We start from the raw sequence: 16,688 nt of genomic DNA, 5'->3' as shown, positions 1-16,688 counted from the left end.
ATGGTATCACGAACAACATGAAAAACCTGAACATAAAGTCAAAGTCTGCTTTATTGTCAATTTCTTCACATGCCAAGACATACAAAGAGATTGAAATTACTTTTCTCACTATCCCACGGTGAAGACAAGACATATTTTACCAATTAAGTCCACAGACAAACATAACATTCAAGTAAAAAATAAAAAGTAAATAAGAATGCACATACAATGAAGAAATAAGAGAAGCAAAATTGGGTTGAAATTGTGCAATTACTGAATGGTACAGTGACTTTGTCTGGAAGTGTGGTCTATTGTCAGATGACATGAAAATGACTTTCTTTGGCTAGGAACACTTTAGGTATTGAACAAGCAGATTTTAGCTGGTTTCTTGACTTTCTTTGCCTTGGTTTACTGCTTTTTCTCTGTGTGTTCAATACTTTTTTCCTGTCTCATTTCACTTTATTACACATACATTTATTTATGGACTATAATGTTTGGATTTTTCATGTCAATAGCCTCATTGGAAATATACTTACTGAAAGAAAATGTTGTTCAAAAGTGTTCAATACTTATTTTCCTCACTGTACACCAGGGTTGTGCAAAATTCAAATTGCAATTCTACTTCCTGTTTGTTACCTCAATTGAAAAGCAAGTGAAATTCAAGAATTGAATTGGAATTTAAGAGCCAGTTTCAATTAAATTCTGGAATTTTGCACAAGCCTGCTGTACACACACACACACACGCACGAACGCACACACACACACACACACAACACAAGGACACCGGTCCCAGAGCTGTAACAACTTCCACTGTTTTTGGAAGGATTTAGACAGACAAACACTTTATTAATCCCAAGGGATATCTAGATTTGTATGTTTTACTACAAACCTCTGTGTTTATGTTTTTCAAGGATTTTATTCAATGCATCTGTAAAACATAAAATACAATATGTTTATAAAAATATTTGAGCTTATGAAAAAAAAAAAGTGAGCCATGACTTATATTTATAGTGGTAGATATACAACAATTTCCTCTTAAAAGCTTAAAAATGAGTTTCATGTATTGTCTTTTTTTCAACCCACTCGCTCATGAAAAATACAAAGTACACTGGTAAATTAAGTTATGTTGCATTTTATTTCATAGTTCAAGTTTGAGGTTAGCAATTGTATACAGCATAACAGTGGCACTGTAATATGAATTAAAGCTTCTTGCTGACTCTCTTCAGTACAACAGGGCCTGAGGCTGTTGTGGCTGTTGATATCTACACAGAAAACAAGACAAAAAATTAGGGATATTCCAGATACATTATTTATTTTTTCTTCAGAGGAAACTGCCATTGCAATGCTCACCTCAATCAGCTTTCCACCACTGATCTCAGTTGAGTGAGTGTAGTTGGGAAACTGCGTATGAAGTTTGCCCCCATCCATGGTAACTGTGGCCTGAGCAGAGCAGAACAAACAATCAACAATTCTTGATTGTGAATCACTTGCATCATATCATTGATTTTGTACTGGCACTTCACTGTTAAAAAGTGCCACTATAATTGTCTGAGTTAGAGAAAGGATGGGGATGAGGGAGACAGAGATAGATTGGGAGAGACAGAGCGAGGGAGGGAGAGAGAAGGAGGGAGATAAAGACACATGTAAACAGAAAAGATTAGGCAATTGGATGATCCTTTTACCTTGAACTTCTTTCCACCAATAGTTTCCATGTCACACTCCTTGCCGATGACAAACTTGTTGGAGACCTGGTGGTTGTTAGGGTAGTGTTGAGTCCAGGTGAAGTCATTACCGTTCTGCACCACCTCAGTCACCAGTTTGTAATCCCGACCTTTCTCAATGATGTCATCGGGAATACCTGGAGACATACAAATAGAGCATTATATCATAAAGATAGCTATAGAATGGTTATTTACCTACAGTAACAGTGGTTTACACAGTTCAGTGCTGGCATTTTGTAGCTGTAATTCAAATGCTTCACCTTCGGGACTCTATATGCTTTTAACTGTTAATTTAAAAAATAATGGCTGTAAAATGTTCAAATTAAAATTTCAACCAAATCTCCTTACAAATATGAAGAAGCCAACATAACAATGCAAGCAACAGCGTAACAAACAGAATTTCCTTAAATCTGTTAGCAATCTGTCAGTACTGAAATTTCCAAAAATTGTCCTACCCAAAAGCTTGCAGAAGGCCTCGTATCCCTCCTGGGACTCAGTCTCATACTTGCCGGAAAAGGCCATTGTAGATCTTGCGTAGGTGGATTACAAGTGCTTGAGAAAAAGCGAGGGCTCAGATGAGTGAGTGAGGTAAAACAGTGAGAAACTCACTTGGCTTAAATAGGGATTCTTACCTAGAACTCAGCCCTCTTTTGCAATAGTATGATGCTTAGATCACCATTGCCAGAAGTGCCATAAAAGTTTATGGGGACACTACAATACAAGTAAAAAAGAACCTGAAGTAATTAAGGAGTGGTGACAGAGCGGTTGATCACCCCCAGTGAGCAGGAAGACTTGGATAAGCATGTGAAAGACGGATTGATTTCCTTAGATCTTGCTTCAGTCTACCAAGTTTATGATTACAGTTTTTCTCATTTGCTTTGACCTGCTTAAAGAAACTGGGAACCACTTGGTCTCCATTACAGTAAGACCTTCTTTGCACAGCAGAAGTAATCTCTTGCAAATATGCTCACAAGTTTTCATTGGGTTCACACATTGCTAAACAAAAGGAAAACATCTATTCACAGGTGGTAGAGATTCCTTGCATATGTCTGAATCTCTGACACCTGTGTGAATCTCCTTTGCACAATTCTTCAATCTGCAATCATTCATTATCCATAAGAGATACCATGGCTGTTGCACGTATGGATCAAAGGCACATTTACAGAAAGTACAGTGTTTCCTATTTGGTGAAGAAAACAGAACAAAAGCTGACAAGTCCAGGTGTTTACTGTAGGTCTATGTCAATGAAAAATGACAAGTTGTAGTTCAATGAAATCTGTCTTGTATAGGTGCTTACTGTACTGTAGGTCTTACATGTCAATGACAGTTACATCTTGGGAAGATTCTGATAACATCAGAAAAATTAGAAAGAAACAGTGCAGTTATAGCAAAATTGAAGGATGAAACTACTATAAACTACTATATTTTGAGAACTATATTTTGCATTTTGTTGTCCAGCGTGTAATGAATGATTGAAATCACACAGTGATTTTACTACGAAATATGTTGTTTTAAGGCAAATTTTGCTTTTGCTGCATGTTTTAAATGTTTTGAGAGAGTAAGAGCCTTTTGCAAACAGAATGTTTCATTTTGGCCAGAGTGCTTTTGTTTAGACCTACATGTTAATTGTTTTGAAAACGAGATGTCAGAGTTGACACAAGCATTAAAGCGATCAAGAAAAACTGTAACCACTGCATTGTGCAACTTGTGCAATTAAATGCTCTGCCGCCACAACTGCCTTTTTTGACTTCTAGCAGATCATTTATCTTCTCCATTTATATGAGTTATATATATATATAGTATATAAAAAAACATGCATTACGGAATGTATGTATAGCAGATCTATGTTAGACCAGGAGAAATCCAGCCTAAAAAGGGCCAACATAGTTGTTTATAAGAGAAGTGGCATAGCTACAAACTCACACAAACCCACACAGATAAGTTTGAGTGAGGCCTGCCTTGTTGAAAATGGTTCCATAGTGAATAGGCATTCATAGTGAACAACAACTTACATCTATGACATGGCTAATGTCAAATGTTGCCTAAATACTGTGCCAAAAGTACAATAGTCCAAGAAGTTATTAAATAGCTATTTCATTGCAAACTGCTAGTATACTGATTTGTTTTTTTACTAGCAGTTGATGTCTGATGAGAAGGGGCTTAATTAAATCAGCAGGCTAAATGACCAAAGCCATTCTGCATTCAAATTCAGAGGAATATATTCTAACACAATGGCAGATTGCAATATGGCTCTTTGAATGTTTCTCTCACACTCTATCTTTGAATGTTTCTCTCACACAGTTTCTCTCACACAGTATCTCTTGTCAGAGGACATTACACTTAAATACATGATCTATTCTGGACAGAAGAGTTTACTTAAAACACTGACTGAAACATTTGTAGACTGAAACATTTGTAGGCCTAACATTAAAACATTCTCAGAGACACATGGGAACTGCAGTGAGGCTGGCTGGAAATATCAGTGGTGTGCTCTAAATACTACAACAAAACTAGCAATATAGCACAATTCATATCATGCATTTGCATTTATTTCTTTATAATGTTATTGTTTGTTGTATGTCTGTTATTATGTTATGCATTTTTATAGACAAAAACTTTTCTATACAGTTTAAAGACTAATTTCTCATGTCAGTTTTAAGCAACATAAGAGTGTCAAACATTCAAGTGTCCACCAGGTCAATCAACCCCAGAACATGAAAATGAGGCAACACTAGAATATAATGCAAACGTTTTACTACTGCTGTTAGTTTTACCATTTTAAAGTGCCCTATAAACTTCTGTGTCCTTCATTTTCACCATCCCCCCTCCCTCCTTTTGTTGAGGTTTGATTACAGTTGTAAACAATGGTTAAACATAAACCTTTGGCTATGATCGCTCAACGTAAAATTACTAAACTATTGCTTAGTGTTGGAGACATAGGCCCAATATAACCACAATCCAGTAGGATCTATAATGGGGGGGGGGGGGGGGGGTGTAGCCATTATTAAGTTGCAACTGAAGCACCAATTATTATTTGCAAAGGTCTTAAAGACATGCTATCATGAGAGCAAAATATCTTTGGAGCCACATACCGGTACACAAGCCTGTAGGCTACATGCTACAACTACTGTTGAAATACTAGTATTTCATTAGGTCTTGATGGTATTGCCGGCGATTAACATCACAGGTAGCAAAATTATATTGGCAATGTGTAAAATGAAATGAAGAAGTACAAATAAAGAACTTCAAGTGGAAAATGGTGTACAATTTGTCTAACTAGTCAACAGGCCACCCCCTGGGACCATTAGATCTGGCCCTAGTGGGCCAACAGTGGTCCAGGCCTATCTGTGATACCGTAGGCCTATATCTCGATTCATCTGGGTCAGGAACTTGTAACAATAAAAAGCATGTACATTATCATGAAACCTGACTTTTTAAATGTAGGCCTACTGTCATCTTGTGGCTATTGCTACTATATTTTTCTCAAATGACTATCAACTGGAGCAGCAGCATTAGTCAGGCACAAGTAGCCTAGGCTAACCTCCTGTGACTACTCCCAAAGACATCAAACATTTATGGCAAATGTGCAGGTTAGCTTACTTCCTCATCACAATGTAGCATGCTATTTTGTATCCTGACTAGAAAACTGAGTACCATGACAAGTTAATGGCCTAGGCCAGTGGTTTTCAAAGTGGGGGCTGTGACGGGGTGCCAGGGGGCATCAGCTAGTTGGAAGGAAAAATAAAAGCAACAAATAAGTACATTAGAAATATTTTAAATATACCTATTACTATGAGGGTTGTTATACAATGCCATTATAATAATTTGTCGCATGTATTTTTCATGATAATGACTGGGAATAATAGTAGAGTGAGCTCTCATATAGCAGAAAGCCCCAAATATAATTTTTACACACTGTATGTTCCATCGCGAAGTGCTTGTGGCTAAAATAATTATTAGGATTAGCCTAATGTATTTTTAAATTTGCCGTATTATTGTCGATGGGTTTAATAACACATCAAGGGGGTCCTTGGCCAGAACCTAGTGGTATTTGGGGGGTCTTGTGGAAAAGTTTGGGAACCCCTGGCCTAGGCTACATATTTAGGCTATCTCTTGTCGAAGGTTAATATCAACATACACATTCGTGGTTGACCTTTTATTTTTTGTGTCTATGAATATTGACACAAAATGATACAGATTATAAATGTTCTACAGCCTTCAACATTTTAATTGTGTGAAGACAACTAAACAGTGGATGGGCCTTGCTAAATTCAAAGAAAGGTATTACTGCCCCTTGTGGCTCCAACGTTTGGTCTCACAAAGACGAAATGTATTGACAAAAAAGAAGCCAATTACAGTCAAGTTTCCAGGGATTTCTCTTGATTGGCGTTTTCACGAACAGTACATTTAAGGCTTTGTAGTTTACTAACCAATCACAAGTGCTATTGCTTTTTGGTGGGCGGGCTCACATCTTATCAAGGGAGAAGGCCAAGGACTGGTTGCAAATCGGAAAGAAAAAATGGCGGCCGTGGCTGCAGAGCCAGGAGCTGCTGCGGCATCAACAACAGCAGGGGAAGAGGTTGAGTTCGAATCGGAATCAGCTGGTCATGAGGGAAAACTGAATTCAGATGTAACTCGGGGCTCTGAGCCGGTAATGGATCTTTGTCACCAACACAGAGATGTGGATGCAGTTCAGGAATGCAGTCAGTTCCAAATGGAGATAGTGAGAAGGCCGGACATAGAAGCCGCGGGAAAAACCCTCTCTGTTCAGGGAGATGATGAGCACGGCAAAATTGGTTGTCTCAGTAGCGAAGGGGACAATACCGTGGATGATTATTTTGTGGACTACAAACTGAAAGACAATGTAATGACGGAGTGCTTGAAAGAACAGTGTTCCCCTATTTTGGAGTCTGCAAACGAGGTCAATCCTCACGACTCTCACGCCTGCCTTTTGCCTAGCTCCATCTCCGTCTCTCAGCCATCAGTGGTCTTTTTGCATTCTCTCCCAGCTCATCCCTCTGTAACAGAAACCGGACTATCCCTTGCTGAACCGGCCGAACCAGCAATCGTGGGACTCAACCTAGAATCCATCGATCATTTTAGAGAACTGATAAAGCCCTCTTCTGAACCGGACCCAGTGCCCGAATCCGCATGTGATGCTCCTGGTTCAGAATTCATGCCCCCTGAGGATGCTCTTCACGAATGCCCGCAACATGTCGACCATCCACAGTCTTTGTCAGTTTCAGAGAGTGAGTCAAATATCGGAGGAATATCCGTGGACGAAACCTTCACGAGTGACTTTTCCGCCGTTCCTCCAGAGCACTCACCCCAACTTCACGTCGTAGGGGACACGGTCCTGTCATCCCCAGTGCCAGTGGACTCGTGCTCACCCCAACAGAGGTTCGAGACTGGTCTCTGTGAAGTGAAGTCTGAACCCAAAACATCTTTGCCCATAGCAGAAACAACAGGGTCACCGCTCGACACAGTCGAGCACCTAATACCTGGATCTGAGGTTCGAGTATCTTTGGATCACATCATCGATGACGCATTGGTTGTGTCGTTTCGCTTAGGCGAAAAGATATTTTCCGGCGTGCTCATGGACCTCTCCAAGAGGTAAATAGCTTTGTAATATGCTAGCTGTGTTGCTTATGAGAGAGTATTGTTGAGTTATCGAATGCCTTGCCACTTGTCCCATTAACAGCGTGCCTAATCATAATACCATTGCCCTATAATATTACTGTGCCCCCCCCAACAATTCGTCAAAATATGATTGTGTCTGCCCATTGGAGTGTATTTGAAGCAGACATGGTAATCAAACAATGAGTCGAAATGAATCCTATGCCAGTGAAGGATTTAACATTATTTAGACAAAGTTGGGTAAGGGTAGCCTACTGTACATTGTTTTGTCTCTATAGGGTAAAAGGTCAGTTACATGAAAACGCTGCTCTCTCTTTATGGAAGACTATTCCTTTATATTGGTTTACATCTTAATCTGCATTGTAAACCAATCTCTACATATCTTATATTCAAAGAATGAAAATGTAAGACGTGCTTCTGATGTGGAGAAAATTCTCTATTTACTGTCAAGAGCTTTTGGACAATAGCTTCTGAACTGGGCTTCTAACTTTCTAGTGTGAATTAGGTCATAATTCTTGACAGACGGCTCTCTAGCTACAATCATGTTTGCATATGATGTGGTTATGCTGTGACAGTAGCTCTATAAATTGTGTTATTATTGTTGCCCTCATACTTAAGTTCAGGAAAAACAACAGCTTTTGATGTTGGCAAGTGTGTACCATGGCCTGAATAGACATAGATTTATGTAAATAGTAGGATCTAGTGGTTTATTTCTGTTGATGCTTGTGCAAGTGAAGATTAGCTACTAGAGGAAGACCCGTTAGCTATTGGGAAGAGCATCACTTTCTAAGCCTCAGCTTCAGGTCAAAGTTGAGATCAGCCTTATCCTTCATGTTACAAAATAAGTCATCAATAATGCATTGTTTGTCACTTTGTTTAGGCAAAACGCTTGTTTTAGGTCGTTTATCTTACCGACAATGAAAATATGTTGCCTCGTATCAATAGTGTCAACCAATAATTGCTGTTTTTTACTGGTTATTTGAAAGGTTAATTGTAGCTTTAGCTGTAGTTAATGAAAACTAACCATGTGAATGGAGTCAGAGCCAAATGTCTGCAACTATCTTTAAGCTCATTGCCATTTGGTTGGCAAAATCTTCTAGAAATCTAAATCATGCATACATTTTTTAAAAAAAGGGGCCTCATGAAATGTTGAGGGCTGTTACTTTTCAAAGAACACTTGTTATGTATTTTGTAGTGGCAAGTATATTAGTAGAAATATTTGTAACAGTACAAAGGTGAACATTGCCTGACATTTCAGACAATATTGCAGAATGCACCTCAAAGAACAAAATGTTTACATAGTTTGATAATATGACATATGTAATTGGTTTAAACTCAGTTCTCATGGTTACACCACATACTCACATTGGGAGTGACAAAGTGAGTGGTCTGGATCTTTTGTGGAAAAAGATGGTCCTGTCAGCAATCCTACATCAGCTCACTCTTCTTAGGCTCTACAGGTTCAGTTGCACTTCCTGCCCTGGCTGGACCTGTGATGTATAATTTACTGTTGTTTGGGTATCTTGGTGAAAAGAGTCTATTACAGGCCCTCACAATAGAAGCTCATCTGGAGAAAAAAAGGAATCCAAAAGCATCCTAGTGAATCTTTTGAGAAGATCCTGAGACACCCAGTGTTTGAGATGCCCAGGGCATTTTAACCATATTTTGTTATAACAAATGAAATGACCAAGCCTGAGGTCTAATGTAAAATACTCCATTATCCTTGATACGTCACCATAACAGAGAGCAGTGTGTATCTGTCGTTGCTTTAATGAAGATGTTGAAGTGAAAAAATGCTGATGTTGCAAAAGGTGAATCAATTATTTAACATAGATTCATAACATAGATAAAGGTTCATTTCATTATAATTATTATACCCGGATGAATTACACCTGTATGGATTTGAATATTGTTGCCTTTATGTTTGATCCCCCCCTTCCCCTGCTATCAATAGTTCACCTTACAGGTTTGAAAATGGCCTTTTTTTTTTTTTTACCCCTGAAGGGAACCTGTATGAGCATGATATGAATGTAATACCTCTTTTTTTATTTTCTCACTTTAGGTTTGGACCCTATGGAATTCCAATTACATTACATCCGAAGAGAGAATATAAGGATAAACCAGAATCTATGCAACTAAAAGCAGTACCCTCTCAACCGGAAACCGAGAAAGGAGGTAGTCAGGATGCTGCCGACGCCCCCCGGAAAGACCCCGAAGAGGGTCGCAAAGTCCCCGAAGCCACCCCTGAGCCTAGGACGAACCCATGGACCTCAAAACCGCCCCCCTTGTTTCAGGAGGGGGCTCCTTACCCACCACCATTGTTCATCAGGGACACGTACAACCAGTCATTACCTCAGCCTCTACCCCGCAAGATCAAGCGGCCGAAGCGCAGGCTGTACCGAGAAGAGCCCACGTCCATCATGAACGCCATCAAGCTGAGACCGCGGCAAGTGCTGTGCGACAAGTGCAAGGGCGCCGTGGCGACAGGAGACAGACGGGAGACGCGGCGAGGCCCAGCATCTGACTGCCGGGCAGACGATGCCAAACGGCGACGTGGGGACAATGCTGCAGCATCAGCTGCCGGCAAACGGCCCCGGAACGACCACCGGCCTGAGGAGAAGGTCCGTGGTTCGGACGGGCCCAAACGGCAGGCTCCAGGCATCCGGATCTCCGCCTCCTCTTCCTCTCTCGGCTCGGTGAAGGGAGGGGCAGGTGCGAACAAGGTGGTGAACAGGGGGGTGTCAAGCACGGCAGGCAACAGTTCCAGAGCTGTCCATCTCAACACCAAGAAGGTCCTGCAGAGCAAGAACATCGACCATGCCAAGGCCCAGGAGGTGCTCAAGATCGCCAAGGCGCAGCGACAACGGGACCGGGAGACGGCGTCCGGCGGCAGCGGCAACACCAAGGCCATGACGAGGGCGGCCGCGCTGCAGGAGGCTCACCAGAAGGTGCATTTCACCCGGCGTCTGCAGCAGATCAGCGGGGGCGGCGGCCGCGGCATCTCCACCCCACTGCCGCCGCGGATGCGCATCAAGCCCCAAAGGTACCGTAACGAAGAGAATGACTCTTCCCCTTGTAAGCCGCCTTGCCTTGAGAAAGTGCCGGGGAGCGGCCACGTGTTGCTGCCCAAGCCCGGCCCGCCCCGCTGCCCCTCTACGCGCTCCTCCTGCTCCTCCTCCTCCTCCTCCAGCTCCACTGGGGAGGCCGTCCCTGCTGCTGTTGCTGCCGCTACTGCTGAAAGCCTGGGTCCCGCCAAAGCGACCGACCCCGAGCCCAGACCGCTGGGCCCTTCCCAATGCCAGCCCCCCGTCCTCCCTCTGCTGGAGTCCGAGCCGGAGCCCGAGACGGCCACGGAGAGCGGGGACTCCAAGGTGGAGCCAGACGAGTCGGAGGGGCGGGAGGAGAGGCGGGAGACGCGCGGGAGCAAGGCCGGCAACCTCGTGGTTTACGTGTCCCTAAACCCCAACCAGCCCGACTCCTCTAGTACCTCCATGTGCAGTGTCGATAGCGCAGATGAGATAAAGTCCTCGAACTCCGAGTGTAGCTCGACCGAGACCTTTGACTTTCCCCCGCCCGGTGCTTTGCCCTCGGCGGCCCCGGCCCCCGGCACGTCCTCTGCAGTCACCACTGCCGCTGCCACTACCTCGTCTGCCCCTAAGGACGAGAAAAGGCGTGGTAAATCGATCAAAGGCACAGTCTATTCCAAAAACGTCTCAAAGTGCGTTGCCTTGGATGGCAGGACCATTTGCGTAGGGGACATTGTCTGGGCCAAAATCTATGGCTTCCCCTGGTGGCCAGCCCGCATCTTAGCGATTCAAGTGAGCCGCAAAGATAACGGGCTCTTAGCCAGGCAGGAGGCTCGTGTGGCCTGGTTCGGTTCACCGACCACCTCCTACCTGGGCCTTTCGCAGCTCGCTCCCTTTCTAGAAAGCTTCCAGTCCCGCTTCGACAAGAAGAGAAAGGGCTTGTACCGTAAAGCCATCACAGAGGCAGCCAAGGCTGCCAAGCAGCTCACACCTGAGGTTCGCGCCCTCCTTACGCAGTTTGAGACGTGAGGTGCTTAAGCCTCGGGGCAAGTGAAAGGTAGGCAAAGCAGGCACCCACTTAACGACCCCCACCCCGTACTCCACGTGAGATTAGTTTTCAGCATCCATTCCGTGACAGAGAAAGTGTCAGGTCAGACACTTAGGACTCATTTTATTTTAGCCTTTTGAAGAGGGAACACCACAGAGAGAGGACTGATAAGGAAGCAGATGTGTGGGTGCTCGGATGATGGCTGCTTTGCATCATGATTTTTAAACACTATATGTTCACAACAATCAATAGTTTTTTTCTTTTGTTTTTAAAGAAAATGTCAACAATTCTGCAGATAGTAACATAGCAGCTAATCTCAACATTGAGCTCCTCTGTCTAGGTTTTATGTCTTTATCCCTCATGTGATTGCATTCGCAAACATGCCTGTCTTTAATGTTGGTACAAGAACATAAACCATGTCGATCTGATAATAATTTATGGGTGAATGTGTCAAGTCTGCGAGCTAGGTTTATGAACCCTTTAAGCTGATCATCAGCTTTTTGTGTGTATGAAATGCATGAATCATTTTTCATAGAGAGGGCTCAGTATATTCTAAGCAATAGGGGATTTATACCACGGGTAGCAGTGAGTGTACACATCAACATCCCTCTCTGTGGATGGATACCACCATACCCATGATGTTTAAAATGACTCTGGGAAAAAAAATATTTCTCCCATAAAATTACTGTTGTCCATTACGAGGATCTAGACTGTTACTCTTTCCACAGAAACAAAAAGATGTACCTTTTTTACATCTCCAACAATATGTCCATTTGTATCCTTTACCTCATGTATAAGATCAAGGGCTGTCCGTACTGTGGAGTTGGTATTAAGCAGGCCACATGCTCCCCAGATTCCAGGGAACACGAGCACTGATGAAGTAGGTGTAATTACAGTGCAATGTGTCTATACTCCAATTGAATAGATTCTTGCTCAGTTGATGCATGTAGAAGGAGGATAGATTATTATTGTTCCTTTGTATGGATATTGATGCTAGCAGCTTATAGGTTCTGTGTCAGGAATTAGAACGGTCAGTTTCACAGTATTATATGTGAGAATTATAAATGACTATGACTACTTAAAAGGCTGAAGTCCTTGTTAGTTTAATTTGTATTGGTTGAGAATGGTATGGATTGAGAGTACTTTCAAGTGTTAAAAATGGAAAAGGGCATTTTCCATTCAGAAATGTTATTGTAATAACATTATTTTGAAATGCACCTCTAATCCGTTTGTAAGGGTAGTTGTTCCATAGCCTCTCAAGGTGCTGTGTGCATTAGATGGGGAATTACACCAGTAAGATGTGTATGAAAGAAGCTTTGTTTTGGATGCATCGTTTCGTTTACCCTATAGCTGGCAGAAGCTGCTGGTTGTGGAGTTGTAGCTCTAAAGCAGAAAGCTCTTTATCTTGAGGTGGCACGAGGCCAGCAGTGGATCTCACGGCAGAGGCACCAGTGTTCTGAGGAGCTGCCTGTAAGCCAAATTCACCTTAAGTGCCCATGAGAGGAGTGCCATGCTGCTCTTGTCACACACACACACACCCCGTTCCCCACACACACACACACACACACACACACACCACCTCTCTGCCTGCCTGGAAAAGAGATCACGATTGACCGCAAAGAGCCTGCCAGCCGACCACAAAGCTTCAGTATCTATAGCCCTAGTGCTTTTTAGCTCTCGTCTTGTCTGATTATTTTCCGTGTGTCTCCCAGTTTTGTTGTGCGTTTTGTTTTTTTAACCCAGTCTTCCATTTTACTCTCTTCTGGACAGCGGAGCTCATGTTTGGTTTTAATGCACAGAATACGTAGTGTTTTATTGAAGGTGTACACACTTGAAACCATCGCCTTCATTTGTGTTGTATTCCAGAGCACAATGATTATGTACATAGTCACAGACAAGAGACAACCTAAACCTGCCACCCCATTTTTTTTTTGTCTTTTTGAGTGCTCGGAGCCATGTGGGAGGTTGAATTTTATCAAATTATTTTTTTTTCTGCTATAATTCTCGAGCAGGTTGTCCCAAATGGCTTATTTTTGAGTGTGAGTTGTCTCCATTTTAGTGTCATGACACAGCTGTATCCTTTGGAGGGCAATGTTTTTTGAGGTTTTTTTTTTTTTTTTTTTTTCTGTGGTGTGCCTGAACTTTATATTCTTGCCTTTTGACTAGTTTGGCTGTCTAGTCTGGCTGTGAATCTTGAATATGTACGTACATACATGTGAATATATCCAGATCATGTGTATGGAGGTGCAGTGCTGGCAAATGGAACCAGAGCGTTTGGAAGGAACAGCCAGACAGCTTGCCTCCAGACTGGTAATGGTTGTGCATTTATGTTGTTTGAGGGGAAGAGATTTTTGAGAACATGCTACCTGTTCCCGTTTCATAATAGTTCACTCTGACAAGCACATCCCATCAAACTCTTTTAACCCCCTTCCACTTTAAAAAGGGACATAATGTAGAACAACCTGGTCTCCCCCATTGTTCTTATTCAGTAGGTAGAGATCTAAGACCGGTGTAAACTTACTTGGTAGTCGACAATACACTAACTGACTTGACCTTTTGTCAAAACCAGAGAAATTTGTATTTATTTTGGTGGCTGGCTTTTTTTGTTATGTTTTAATTTTCTCTTTGTTTTTGTTTTTGAGTCTGTTTGCAGGTCAGAGAATGCTGTAAATCATTTGAGAAGAAGTTACATTTGAAAATATTGTGTAAATGTTTCTGTTTCAAGATTATATAAATAAAATGTGAACCTAAAGAATTTTAGCGTAGTTGTCATTATTTTAACCTTTTCAATGTCCCACCTGGCCCCAAAGCAAAAGTCTTAATTAAAGTAAGTTAAATATTGAATATTTATTCTGTGTTGAACACAGCTGTAAAATGGCTGTGCCGCAACTGATAAAGGGGGCCTGACATCCCCTGTTTAATTGGTCAAAGAACGCAGACAGATTCTCTCACCTGCAAACAGACTAACATGTCATAGTCCTAGCTGTGTCAAGTTGTGACAATGCAATCCATTTCTATGCTGGATGAAACTACAATTCTCAGAACATTTGTCCATGGAGCTCATGTTTTTCATAGAGTGAAAGGAATTTGAAAATTTAAGAAGAAAAAAAATCAGGACATTCAGAAGTATACTTCATATGAGAAACAACAACATATTAACCTTTTTTTTATTTTTATGAAGGCTTTGTAACAACAGTGATATTTGGCCTGAGGGGTTGACAAATGCTCAGTACTTGCACAGAAACCTTTGCAGAGCAATTTCTGTGCCATTAATCTGTCCTAGATTTCATTGGTTCAAAGGTAGGCTGTACGTCTGCCAAGTACTTCTGTAGTAGTAGTAGTAGTGCTCAGTTTATACTGAGCAGACACTATCGTTCCAAACTGAAATGTCAATAGCAATCCTCTTCCTTCCTATGGTAGCTTTATGTGGGGGAGTCATGCAACAGATGTGGAGTAAGTGAAGAGGCTCTGTTGATATTTTTAGGTACCCCTTGGACTGCATAGCTAAGTAAATAGAACTGTTGCAAGAGTTATTGCACATATCCTTCTGTTGGATTAGCGGACATAAACAGACTGGCAAGCATCTGGCATGCCTTTCTGCTCTTTGCAATTCTTGTTCTATTAGGTATTATTTGCTAAGCAAGGGATGTAATTCGGCACTACCCAAAGTTCAGTGATTTGCACAGTATGCTTATATCTGATATATTGAAAATGTTTCTAAATATCATGACCTTGCAGCGCTGGTTGCTTATAAATATTTCATTGCTAAATAACAATCCTAGGGATATGATACGAGTTAAGAGGTTAAAAATATACAGTTTCAGATCAAATGGAGAATCGGTTATCATTATTTTGACAAGTTTCTTTTCTCTGCTCTGTCCTCTAGTGCTACCCCGCTGAAGGGCTGCTGATGGGTCCATGGCCTTCTGAACACACTGCCAGAGGCTGGAGGAAGAGATGGTAAGAGGAAGACAGTCTACCACAGGACAAAATGGGCCAAGAGGAGATATTATTTTTTATTTAAGATTATGGATATATATATATATATATATATATATATATATATATATATATATATATATTTATAATTAATTGCTGACTCGCTCCAACCTCAGCTCCTTTGATTATGTGAGGATTCATAGATCTTGCAGTGTGTTTTTTCTCCTTGAGCGGGCATCCGTTTTTAAAGCCTGATCCAAGTCAAGGCCGAGGCCGAGGTGAAAAGGTACAGGGCGCTACTACAAGCATTAATGGACAGATAATGCTGCAGAATTATCAAGGACAGATGATGCTGCAGAATTAGCAAACTAAATAAACTATGAATAGTACAACACCTCACTCCAGAAGAAATATCTAAGATTGCATGTGTTCTGCTGTCACAGAAGTGCAAATATGGAGGATCTGGCTTTTGCTGTGCAACGTGGTGTTGAACTTCCTTCTTTTTGCCCAAAATTATGTGAAATTTGTTGTTTTGATGATGGTTTATATTTAAAGTGGCATAGCCTTAACAAGTGGGCTCTCTTAAGTCCATTTTGTGTGTTGTGTTTATATGACGAATAGGGCGTTGGGAAGAATAGTTTCATTTTGTCATTTACGGGCAATTAGCTGAATCAAAAGTACACAGATTTAACAAGCTCAGAACACTCTTTGTCTGGGACTATTAATTTAGACCTAATCCGACCCCCCTCCCCCCACCCCGTCACCCATGTTCCTTTCTCCTACACCCAGTTCACAGAAAATAAATAGCAAAATGTCAGTTGTAGTCCCTCTGTCTTTATGGTCCCATGGTTGTATGCTACAGCAAACCCAGTTTGTCCTCCTTGCTTCGAAACATTTCCTTATGGAGCTCCTGTTTAAATTAAATGCATAGTGATGGAGGGTGGTCTCTCGCGACAGCCGGAACTGAAATCTCTAAAAAAAAGGAGGGAAACAGCAACGCCAAGCTGCAGACATGGAGGACGTGGCGCCTCCTCTTTTGTACATACGTGCGTTTCAAAACAATCGGATGACTTTCTTCAAGTTAAACAAACGAGAATGATGGTTGTGGGAAATTGTTTTGTTTTTACTGTTATCTGTATATCTCTATGAACTGAATATTAAACATCTGCTTTTGCCTTTGTATGTGAGTGTTTTTTGTATGCAACAGAGTGTGTGTGTGTGTGTGTGTGTGAGTGTGTGTGTGTGTGTGAGTGACACCACTAGCACTAGAATACAAGAAGGAATTACGATCCTAGTATCCATATGTGTAGCCAAATTGGTTATTTGCCATATGAATTC

General features: G+C 41.7%; 2 protein-coding genes across 3 annotated transcripts; one reads left to right on the top strand and one right to left on the bottom strand.

The window, feature by feature from the left end:
• Positions 1–1,095: 1,095 nt before the first annotated feature.
• fabp6 (fatty acid binding protein 6, ileal (gastrotropin)) lies at positions 1,096–2,306 on the bottom strand. Its single transcript, XM_042092689.1, has 4 exons — positions 2,156–2,306; positions 1,662–1,837; positions 1,330–1,419; positions 1,096–1,241 (listed from the first exon to the last, which is right to left on the bottom strand). The coding sequence occupies exons 1-4, from the start codon at positions 2,220–2,222 to the stop codon at positions 1,179–1,181; spliced, it is 396 nt and encodes a 131-aa protein (XP_041948623.1). The 5' UTR covers positions 2,223–2,306; the 3' UTR covers positions 1,096–1,178.
• Positions 2,307–6,193: 3,887 nt separating this feature from the next.
• On the top strand, positions 6,194–16,532 carry pwwp2a (PWWP domain containing 2A). 2 transcript variants are annotated; one of them, XM_042091996.1, is made up of 3 exons: positions 6,194–7,313; positions 9,400–11,420; positions 15,298–16,532. In XM_042091996.1, the coding sequence occupies exons 1-2, from the start codon at positions 6,220–6,222 to the stop codon at positions 11,390–11,392; spliced, it is 3,087 nt and encodes a 1,028-aa protein (XP_041947930.1). In that variant the 5' UTR covers positions 6,194–6,219; the 3' UTR covers positions 11,393–11,420; positions 15,298–16,532. The 2 variants fall into 2 exon arrangements, with proteins under 2 accessions (XP_041947930.1, XP_041947928.1); XM_042091994.1 differs by lacking the exon at positions 15,298–16,532 and having other exon boundaries at positions 9,400–14,166.
• The last annotated feature ends 156 nt before the right edge of the window (positions 16,533–16,688 follow it).

This window comes from Alosa sapidissima, chromosome 5, assembly GCF_018492685.1.
Source record: "Alosa sapidissima isolate fAloSap1 chromosome 5, fAloSap1.pri, whole genome shotgun sequence".
Lineage (NCBI taxonomy): Eukaryota > Metazoa > Chordata > Actinopteri > Clupeiformes > Clupeidae > Alosa > Alosa sapidissima.
This window is presented reverse-complemented; position numbering and strand designations above follow the sequence as displayed.

Coding starts and splice junctions, on each gene's coding strand:
- fabp6 (XM_042092689.1), bottom strand. CDS start 2,222: ATGGCCTTTTCCGGCAAGTATGAGACTGAGTCCCAGGAGGGATACGAG. Junction 1,838..2,155: donor GGCCTTCTGCAAGCTTTTGG/GTAGGACAATTT, acceptor GTATGTCTCCAG/GTATTCCCGATGACATCATT. Junction 1,242..1,329: donor GTGGTGGAAAGCTGATTGAG/GTGAGCATTGCA, acceptor TTTTCTGTGTAG/ATATCAACAGCCACAACAGC.
- pwwp2a (XM_042091996.1), top strand. CDS start 6,220: ATGGCGGCCGTGGCTGCAGAGCCAGGAGCTGCTGCGGCATCAACAACA. Junction 7,314..9,399: donor CTCATGGACCTCTCCAAGAG/GTAAATAGCTTT, acceptor TTCTCACTTTAG/GTTTGGACCCTATGGAATTC.